Here is a 10,067-nt window from a genome sequence, read left to right on the forward strand (position 1 = left end):
CGCAATGGGCCTTTTCGCCAACCTGTTGGCCATTGCCGCCGAAGAATCGCTCAAAATCTTACTCGTTGCTCCGTTGGCTACGCTTTCTATCTATTTCTTCTTCAACATCTTCCTCCACCCACTACGCAAAGTTCCGGGACCATGGAAAGCAACAATTTCTCCATTATGGCTGTGGTACCATTCATATATAGGGGATGAGACGACCTCGATCGAAGCTCTGCATCGATTCTATGGTCCAGTCGTCCGAATCGGCCCCAACGACGTTGACATTAGCGACGGCTCGGCTCTTGCACCGATCTACTCCGAGAAAGGCGGGTTTCTGAAAACAACATGCTATAGCAATTTCGACTTTGACGGTCACCCGACAATATTTTCGGCGCTAGATCCTGCACACCGGGCCCTTAGATCAAAGGCTGTTGTCAGCATGTTCAGCCCGGCCTCTATCCGAAAGGAAGGCGACCAAATACTGAGATCCTGCGTCGATAGGTTGATGGCGCATATCGAAAATGCAGCAGCTTCTGGCAAACCCGTCAACATGCTCAATATGGGCAGATGTCTAGCTCTTGATGCAGTGACGGAATACCTCCTAGGCAAGACATACGGAGGTATTGCGGAGCTGGAGGCAAGCAGAAGCACCAGGGACTCAAGCAGCCTCTCTGCCAGCGAGTTCGTGGACACCTTTGTCGCAGTTGGAAGATTCTTCTTGCTTCCTAGTTGGATCTTTCACGCCCTCGAGTGGGCTCGCCCGAAGTTGTTTCCGGATCAGAAGGTCGACCAGTCGATGGAACTCGTAACAAAGTTCTGCGATCAGGTCGTCGCCGAGGCCGACTTGGAGAAAGACCAAACGTACCAGGCTCGTTTACTGCGAGCTGGCATCAGCGAAGAAGAAGCTGCTGTTCAGTGTATGGATTTGATGTTTGCCGGCACAGACAGCACTGGCATGAATTTTGGTGCTATTTGCTGGCATTTGGCACAGTCGCCCTCAATCTATCAGAAGCTCAAAGACGAGCTTGCATTGCCAGAGGTATCGCAAGCCGACCCGCAAACTCTTCCCTACTTACGTGGCGTGGTGCGCGAGGGTCTTCGAATGTCAATGGCAAATCCAACTCGTCTTCCACGCGTTGTGCCGCCCAGCGGATTCACATTCGCAAGTAAGATGCCTTCTGGGGAAACTGTGACTTTTGAGTTCCCAGGCGGAACCTGGATTGGATGCGCACCATTTAGCCTGCATTTCAATGATGCTGTCTTCCCTAATCCGCATGAATTTCAGCCAGAACGATGGCTTGAGCCTAGCGAGGAAATGCTACGCGATGCCATCCCATTTGGACTTGGACCGCGGCAGTGTATTGCTCGGAACCTTGCTTCAAGTGAGCTCTTCTGGGCAGTCAGGGCACTAGGTATATCTGGGGTGCTGGATGGGGCTAGAACAACAGGGCTGATGAAGGATGGGATCATTGTTGACGAATGGTTCAACTCAAAAGTTCCTGGGCATGCTATTGAGCTGATATGGGAATCATCGTAGTATGGACTTGTAACACAACGTCATTAGGATGAATTGGGAATATCTTGGTATCAGCCTCGGAGACAGTCCATCACCTCTCATTGTCAAGCTATGTTATGAAGGCGAGCGGGGCCAAAGGCTAATCGAGTTTGTATTCACATCCAAGCTGGTCTGCAATCGAAAGGCTCTGAAATAGGTTCGGGAGATGAACTATACAGCCATATACTTGTTAACAACGAACGCAAGGCGTCCTGCTGGTCCGCCGCAAACCCCTTGACCGAACTTTCGGACGGAAATTAGATCGGGGCAGTTGACCGCGAAATTTCGATTTCAAGTATTTGACGCTCTGCGTCAAATATCCTATGTAGACGTAGGATGCTAAGGATGCTTTGACCATACCGGCTAATATTTCAACGCGAGTCGTGTGGGTTGGCCCGAGTCGCCCGAGTCGCGGGACCGGCTTCACGGCCCCAGTTTTACGTTTCGACACGGACATACGGACCGAAGCGGACGAAACCCGGACGAAAATACGGGCGAATATGGGACCATGAGGCCGCAATTATGCAAAAGCTGGATCTTTTCTGTGTTGGCCCCCACAGCTAACAAAACCGCTAAAATCGCTCAGGGCCAAGATGACGGGAGGAACTCACTAACTGTCACTACTTGTACAGCAAAGATCTCGCATCCATACACATCTTCCGCCCAGGAAAACAGGAATCACAGCTCGGAAGCCGTATCTTCCCTATTCACTACTATCAAAGCCCCAGCCCTCCATGAATCGCAGGTGGATCTTGACTGGCCAGAGAGGCTTTGAGAAAAGCCTCAAGTACGAGGAGAACGTGCCGCAGGCCGATAAGTTGGCAGCTCACGAGGTTCTGGTGGAGCTGCACGGTGCTAGCTTGAACTATCGCGAACTCGCAATCGCAGACACAACAGTAAGCGAATCTCAGCATTGCGGACATCCATGTTCTGACAGTCATATAGGGTACGGCAGCTACCGCCGGCGTTATTCGACAACACGTCGTGCCTGGTTCTGATGGTGCCGGCATTGTCAAGGCGATTGGCAGTGCCGTAACAGCCTTTAAGACCGGTGACCATGTCGTCACTCACCTAGCTCCCAAACATGCCGAGCGTTGCGGGGATTATGAGTTGCCGGTTTACCAAGACATTGTGGATGGTCTTGGCCAGACTATTGACGGAACTCTACAATCAGAAGGCAGATTCACAGAAAGCGGGCTTGTTCATGTCCCTACATCTCTTGGGTGGCCGGAAGCTGCAACTTTGACTTGCAGCGGCCTCACCGCCTGGAACGCACTCTTCGGCCTCAAAGGTAGAGAGCCTCAATCCGGTACATGGGTGCTTGTTCAAGGAACAGGTGGTGTGAGCATTGCCGCGCTTCAATTGGCGGTAGCTGCTGGAGCTACCGTCGTCGCCACGACATCATCCGCAGAAAAGGAGGAGAGGCTGAAGGCACTCGGCGCAAGCCACACTACTAGCTATCGAGACAACCCCGAGGACTGGGGTGTCAAGACGAGGAACTTCACTCCAAATCAGGATGGCTTCGACATTGTTGTCGATGTTGCCGGCAACGACTCACTATCTCAATCGCTCACCGCGGTGAAGACAAATGGTGTGGTTGTCTCTGCAGGCTTGGTCGGAGGCAAAGCCGAGGCTGTGCCCATGCTGGCTGCTCTCATGCGCCCATGCATTGTCAGGGGCGTGATCTTGGGAAGTCGGGCACAATTCCAAGATATGATCCAGTTTATCGAGGAGAAGAACGTCAAACCGGTTATCGATGACAAGACTTTTGAGCTCGCGGAGGCAAAGGCTGCTTATGCGCGATTGAAGGAGAAGAAGCACTTCTCCAAAATTGTTATCAAGATTGACCACTGATGTGTGCACTGGCCGAGTTTAAGTATAAATAGGCGCAATCTGTTTCCAGTTCCTGATAGACTCCTAAAATATTTGGGAAGCTTCCATTGTCCTCGGAATACGATTTCCCTGGAATCCCACATGAACGCCGGCCATTGCTGTGTGATAGTTCCACACGGGTTGCTGTCGTTGCGCTTAAAACGCACCAGACACGAACTCAACCCAAAACATGAAGGGATATCCCTTCCATCTGTGAAGCTGTCAAACGAAATCAGTAGAAGAACGCGAGAAAAGATGTCTGCTTCCGCATCAATGGCAGTCAATCCACTCAGACACATGAAAGACATTTAAGACTTCTGCATTCTCCGCTCCGACAAGGGCTGTACCGTGTACGACGCGACAACAACACTAGGAAATTCACCACGTTTGGTGTGACCATCGGTAGCTTTGTCGCGACTTCGGTGTAACCCAATCAGCCAATGGTAGACTACAGGAAGTCTGTATTTGCCGTCGTTGGAAAGTTGACCGGGTACATGGTGTTCGTGGTGCTCGCGGGTGTGGTCTCACTAACCGGGTTCGCACATTTCTCACACTCGGAAAGTCGCCGTCTTGGCATGCCCAAGGAAAGTATGCATTCCGTCTGAACATGTTGAGAATATCCAGAGAATGCGACAGTTGACAAGCGCGTATCCTTATTATATGCATTTCCAATTGATCAGGTCAGGTCTCAATGAGGGCATTCCCCAGTAATTGGGGCTGAGGACCGGACCAGATTGGTTTCTCCCTTGAGCGACGATAAAGCTCCAAGAAGATACGAAAGAATGACCTAAACAGGTATAACGGCTGAGAAACTTTGAGTGTGAGGCCCTCGACGGTTTTCCAACTCAGACAAGTGGCGCAGGGCAGTAAAACTCCCTAGCATTTGGAGAAGCTTCAAGTGAAACATTGTGGCATGCAGAAAGTGCACCCTGCGCCCCGTGTCTAAGTCGGGAAACTCTTGTGACCTTTATACTTTAAGCCTCGCTTTCGAGTCTTATCATCGCCTTTCGGGTCTTTAATTCTCAGTATTTTCCCCACGATTCAGCATTACCTTGGACACAATCAAGAACTTGTCCGCAAAAAGGTCCATTAGTCTCTACTTTTGTTGACATATCTTCCACATCGCGAAGATGGAGAACATGAAGCTTGAGGATCCGGAGGCGGCCCATCCAATGCTCAAGCAGCCGCTTGAAAGGGTACGGGATTGGTTTTCCGGAGTCCGGGCTGGGGAATCGCATTACGGCTTGCTTCAAGGCAATGAAGCGGGCTCATCGACAGACCTGCCGATGGCAGAATCATCAGGGAGGTCATCGCCCTTTTCAAGACTTTCGACCAGCTGGCGCCCTATGAGTCCAAAGGCCTTCTTCTGGGTACTGGTGCCATCTTACATCGCTCGCATTTTTGGCCACGCCACGGAGAACTCGATAATCCCAGCTCCGAACAAAACATCCTATCTAAATGGTCTTCGCGGCATCGCGTCACTTATCGTGGCCCTTCAACACACGATAGATGGAGATGTAAGTGATGAAGAACTCTTCCCGCCCAACGACATTTGTTCAGATGCAAGCGTCTGCATTCATCTGCTATCTGAACAGTTTGAAGCTTTGCTTTGAATTAATTTGACTGACCATGATATCACGCAGTATCCGCTCATTCACCGCGCATGGGGCGATAGCGAAGAAAGTGTCTACGTGGTCCAGCTCCCGTTCATCCGCCTCATACATAGCGGAGTCTTCATGGTATCGGTTTTCTTCGTCATCAGCGGCTTTGCTCTCACGTATGGGCCCTTGAGCAAGTCTTACGCAGCCCAAAGCGCGCCAGGCGTTCAAGGCCCAAACCCCATCAGCTCTTTTCCATCTAGCATCTTCCGGCGTCCGTTCCGACTCTTCCTCCCGACTATACCTATCATCGCGGTTTCTACCGCTCTGGTTCCCTTCAGCGCATTTTATGCCCTCAACAGCACCGAACCTATGGGTCCTGTTGCCGATGGCTTCTGGAGCCATGTATACTACGTCTGGACCACGTTGATAACCATCATCACCTCCGGCTCGGCCAATACTGTCATGCCTCAGGGCTGGACTCTGGCAGCCGAGTACCAAGGATCGCTGCTTGTGTTCCTGGCTTGTATGGCTTTCATTAGAATGTCACCTATGGTGCGATTGCCAGCCACTGTCCTACTTCTCATCTACTCCTTCAACCTTCAGAGAGCAACGAACTGTCTGTTTATCGCGGGAATGTTCATCGCCGATTTCCGACTTTTCCGGGCGAAGCTGCCAGACTTACCAAAAATGGTTCGTACGGCCGTCACCGTCACATCATGGCTGCTGCTTGTGCCCATTATCTTCTTGGGCTGCTGGCCGATGCATGGCGACGCTACCCAAGCCCCTATTTATTCGTGGTTTGCTGGCTTCAACACGTTTGGCTTCGGTGTGCATCCATTCTTCCAAGGCACATGTGCCGTAGCTCTGGTACTAGTATTGGAGAACCTGCCTGTCTTACAGCGTGTTCTCAATACGAAGCCGGTACTGTACCTGGGAGAAGTCAGTTTCAGTTTCTACTTGGTGCATTGGGGCTGCGGTAAGAATTTCCTCAGTTATGGTCTGAAGCTGAAGATGTTGGCAGCCGGGTACAGCTTGATCGTTTCGTGGAGCACGCTTTTCGTTATCGCCATGCTGTCGATCATAGTGCTCGGGGATCTTCACTGGCGGCTTGTTGATCAGAAATCCGTGACCTTTTCACATTGGCTAGCCAAGAGACTTGGTGTATCGTAGACTTGGGGAACAGGACTGGACAAAATGTTTTCTTTGTGAAATCTCAGCATTGCCATCAATGATCCTTATCTCAAATTTCTTTAAATCACACTTTGCTACATGCTTTTGAAAATTTGTTTACATGCTCCTCTAATAGCGACGCTTCACGCAACAGCGATTTGCGCTGGTTGAGCCTCCTGAGCCTTTACCTTGTTAGCCGTCGCTTGCTCCAGACCCTGTTTGTACAGTTGTGCCCTTCCATACGACTCTGCATACGAAGCAGAGACTGCTTGCTCAACCGTGACCGGTCCAAATTTGGCTGGCTGCGTCGCTGACTTGCAAGTGGGGATGCATTCAACCAGGTAGTCTGGGTTGCCAGAAACGAAAACGGGGATTGAGTAGCGCTCCTGGCCCGACTTGTTGATGACCCTGTGAATGTTGCTCTTGTACAACTCGTTGGTCCATCTTGCCATGAGATTGCCCAAGTTTACAACAAAGGCACCTTCCGTTGGTGGGACCTAAGAGTGGCTGATTAGCATTATTGAAATATGAAGTGATTAAGAGCGGTGCTCTGCAGTAGGGAGTGGGGGTTCCACTTACGTCGATCCATGTCTCGTTCTTCTTGTCCCATACCTGCAGGCCGTCGACCTCATCCTGAAGCAGCATGGTAATGGCTCCGAAGTCAGTGTGGGCACCGATTCCGCGAGTCAACTTCTCGTCCGCATCCTTGGGTTGAGACGGGTAGTGCAGAAGTCTCATTGTCGCTACAGCTCCATCCATGAACTTGGAAAAGTAGGTCTCCTCCAGGTCCAATGATAGTGCAATGACCCGCATGAGGTCCGAAGCAAGTTTGAGAGCCGAAGAGTAGTACTCCATTGAGGAATCCCTGAAGCTCTGCAAGTCGCTACCCAGACCCTCGGGCCACTGGTTTGGTCCACTGTTGAGCTTCTTGTTGATGAAGTAAGGGTGGTCCTCAGGGATCTCGGCACCAATGTAGAAGCCTTCCTTGAGTTCTGGTTGAGTTCCCTCCTCAAGGATCTGTGATCTCAACATCTCGTAGCCGCGGTTCCATGTCGTGTTCTCCTTAGCGACCTTTTGCTTTTCTTCGAGAGGCATAGCAAAGAACTTCTTGGCACCGCTCATGGCAGCCTTCTGCTGCACCAGAGGCACGGAGTGGCCAACTATCTGGAAGAAGCCATTGTACAGGCAGCTGTCACGCACTTGATCTACGACCTTTTGTTTCTGAAGAGGGTCTTCAGAGTAGAAACCTAAGGGTGGATATCACTGTTAAGACCAAGCTAACCTTTTTCGGCTGCTGCAGCACGAGGTTCTTTGCAGACTCACCAGAGAAGTCAATGATTGGAATTTCGAGCGCTGCCATGTTGCCTTATTGGAGTATTTCCAGACGGAAGATGGTATCGTCTTTGAAAATACCTTGATCTGATGCTATGATGTTGGCTGATCGCAAGCTTATGGGTGCCGGTGTCATATGTCTTTAGAACATCACTCAATCTTGTCGTAATAGATCTTTGCTGATATAGTTGAAGTTGCTTCATGAGATGCCTGGAACCCTGCTCACTCAATTCATGTGAGCCTTAAGGTCATCCACCCCTCTCCCTTCGCGTCTCGGCTCCTCGTGCTCGCCCAGACTAGACTCTTGAAGAGTGGGGTGCAATGATAGCATCTGGTGTGGTCGCACCATCTCACGGCATCGCCCGAGAGTAAGTTCGACAGCTCGAAATTGATACCACCTTACTCACTGATAAGCGTTGGTCACACTAAGGACGATTACTCGCCGTGGATGGTGTTCCGTTCTCGGCCTCCATTTCTCCCCCGCCGGAAAACCCACTTTCCCCTCATGCTACGGATAGATAAGATCTACTCCAAGATAGCTCCTCCGAGGGCCCAACAATTTCTCCTGCATATGCATACTCATGCGAAGAGTTCCTTTGCAGGATCAGAGGTCATAGTAGAAGCATGTTGATCGCCATGCAACCCGGGCTTGCAACTACGTCGCACTAAAGATGGATTGGGAGTTCGGTGAGGGCTGTAAAGTTCAGCGAATCGTAACCGCAATTTTCGATGCTGTGCATGCTTGGAACCCCACTCTTGGTGATAGTCTTTCTAGAGTCATGTGGCGACTGGACTTCAGGCCAGAATCCCATACGAATCTGCAACCAAGCTGGAAAGCTGGAGACTAAGTCCCAGTCAATTTTGAGAGGGCAGGGTTTACAGTATTTTTCTAGAAGCAGCAACAAGACCTGACTGACCTACGCACACACCAATGCTCTCGCCGCCGTAGCTCAGTCATCGGCGCTACATCACAAACAAGTCACCAACCTAGACAGAGGAAAGGAATGCTGTCGTAGAGAACTGGATTGCAATTTCGTTTGAAAGGGTAGAAACCCAGATGCTAGGAAAGTCACGAGGCTAAACCAACGCTGAAAGTTCCATATGCCATCATACATCGTATTCCGTACAGCCAGGCCGTGCCGATATTGATCATCACATGCACCAACAGAGCGTATGGCTCACCAGGCTAGTTCCTCTCGGCCACCACAGTTAGCTTTCTCGAGTTCCGAGCAGAAAGCCTCGTCTTCATTCAGTTTCCCTGTGCCCGTCTGGCCGAGTAGGTTGGGCGTGGCTGGCCAGATTTCTCGGCCTCCTTGCTCCAACTCCCTTTGCCGGTGCTTCATCACCTCCTCTCGAACCGTGTTTTGAAAATGAATCGGACCCTGAGCGAATGTGTCAGTATCGGACTGTAGTGCTGGGAGGGTATCAAGAGTTCCTTGCCGTACCCTCTCTTTTTCTGGATGAAGCTCGCCGCTAATGAAGACGCCAGCACTGAGGTTTTCCTGTGCGCCAATGCACAACTCTCGGTCTTCCTCTAATACCTGCTTGTAGAACGCATTGATGGCGGCGAAATCGGCATCGGTGGAGTCGTGAGAGCGATACACCTCGTTCTCGATTCGGGTTTTGGTTGCGCTGATTGGAATCATTCGCTGGATGTAGAAAAAGTTCTGACTACAGGTTTCGTCAGTTTCTGCCCTTTTGTGACTTCTGAATCTTGACACGCGTTATAAGGTCACTTACGTGATCGTCACTGAAGTTGAGGGGTAAAAAAAGGTGATCGAGCGTCGAAACTCGTCTTCCTCGTCTTGAGCCTTCTTGTTGATGATCTCGTGCTCCAAGCAACCTCCACTTGGCTTTACTTGATATTTCGTCAAGTCCGACACTCCCGCAATCAAGGGGTGTGATGTTGGGCAATGGTAGCACTCGTTGTAATTCTCAATGACGGCCTTCCAGTTGGCCTCCAGCTCCATATCCCAGACGTGGTCATAATTGTAGCCTCCTGCAAAGTCAAAGTTTTGCATACGCGGCTTCTGGTAAACACCGCCAAACTCGTCTTCCCACTTGACGTCTGGTTCGCCTGCTTGGAGGTTAACCCAAATGAAGCCAGCGGGATCCACGCGAACGTGGATTGGGAGAAGGCCATTTTGGCTCTTGTCGAAGCCGGTTACCGTATCGAATCTCGGCGCTTTGGCAAGATTGCCCTTGAACCCGTATGACCAGCCGTGGTACTTGCAGCTTAGTATGCTCGCCTTGCCAGACTTCTTCTCGACGACAGGATATGCTCGGTGGCGGCACACATTGTGAAAGCCGTTGATATTGCCATCGCGGTCTTGGACGAGGAAGAAAGGGAAGTCGGCGTAGACGAAGGAGACAAACTCGCCCGCTTGTTTGAAGCGTAGCGAATGTGTCACCAGGATCCACTTTCTTGATATAATTGCTCTTCTCTCGAGCTGATGCAGTTCTGGAGACCTGTACCACGAAGCTGGAAGACTTCGTGAAGGCTCTGGCTTGGCGTCGTTACTTGCCGAAGAGAATCCAAGGAAACGCAACAT

General features: G+C 50.9%; 5 protein-coding genes across 5 annotated transcripts; 3 read left to right on the top strand and 2 right to left on the bottom strand.

Moving 5' to 3' along the window:
• Window positions 1-4: 4 nt before the first annotated feature.
• CABS01_06468 (cytochrome P450) lies at window positions 5-1,522 on the top strand (the record flags this gene model as incomplete). Its single annotated transcript, XM_060539834.1, has 1 exon — window positions 5-1,522. The coding sequence occupies one exon, from the start codon at window positions 5-7 to the stop codon at window positions 1,520-1,522; it is 1,518 nt and encodes a 505-aa protein (XP_060404371.1).
• A 752-nt stretch (window positions 1,523-2,274) lies between these two features.
• Window positions 2,275-3,394, top strand: CABS01_06469 (zinc-containing alcohol dehydrogenase; the record flags this gene model as incomplete). The annotated part of the gene is made up of 2 exons (XM_060539835.1): window positions 2,275-2,436; window positions 2,486-3,394. The coding sequence occupies 2 exons, from the start codon at window positions 2,275-2,277 to the stop codon at window positions 3,392-3,394; spliced, it is 1,071 nt and encodes a 356-aa protein (XP_060404372.1).
• A 1,148-nt stretch (window positions 3,395-4,542) lies between these two features.
• Window positions 4,543-6,183, top strand: CABS01_06470 (acyltransferase; the record flags this gene model as incomplete). Its single annotated transcript, XM_060539836.1, has 2 exons — window positions 4,543-4,929; window positions 5,056-6,183. 2 exons carry the CDS (start codon window positions 4,543-4,545, stop codon window positions 6,181-6,183), a joined length of 1,515 nt encoding a protein of 504 aa, XP_060404373.1.
• A 143-nt stretch (window positions 6,184-6,326) lies between these two features.
• CABS01_06471 (2OG-Fe(II)oxygenase superfamily protein) lies at window positions 6,327-7,543 on the bottom strand (the record flags this gene model as incomplete). The annotated part of the gene is made up of 3 exons (XM_060539837.1): window positions 6,327-6,680; window positions 6,763-7,430; window positions 7,507-7,543. The coding sequence occupies 3 exons, from the start codon at window positions 7,541-7,543 to the stop codon at window positions 6,327-6,329; spliced, it is 1,059 nt and encodes a 352-aa protein (XP_060404374.1).
• Window positions 7,544-8,693: 1,150 nt separating this feature from the next.
• Window positions 8,694-10,067, bottom strand: CABS01_06472 (Rieske domain-containing protein; the record flags this gene model as incomplete). The annotated part of the gene is made up of 3 exons (XM_060539838.1): window positions 8,694-8,897; window positions 8,961-9,186; window positions 9,256-10,067. 3 exons carry the CDS (start codon window positions 10,065-10,067, stop codon window positions 8,694-8,696), a joined length of 1,242 nt encoding a protein of 413 aa, XP_060404375.1.

This window comes from Colletotrichum abscissum (assembly GCF_030869225.1).
Source record: "Colletotrichum abscissum strain IMI 504890 chromosome Unknown Scaffold_13.1, whole genome shotgun sequence".
NCBI lineage: Eukaryota > Fungi > Ascomycota > Sordariomycetes > Glomerellales > Glomerellaceae > Colletotrichum > Colletotrichum abscissum.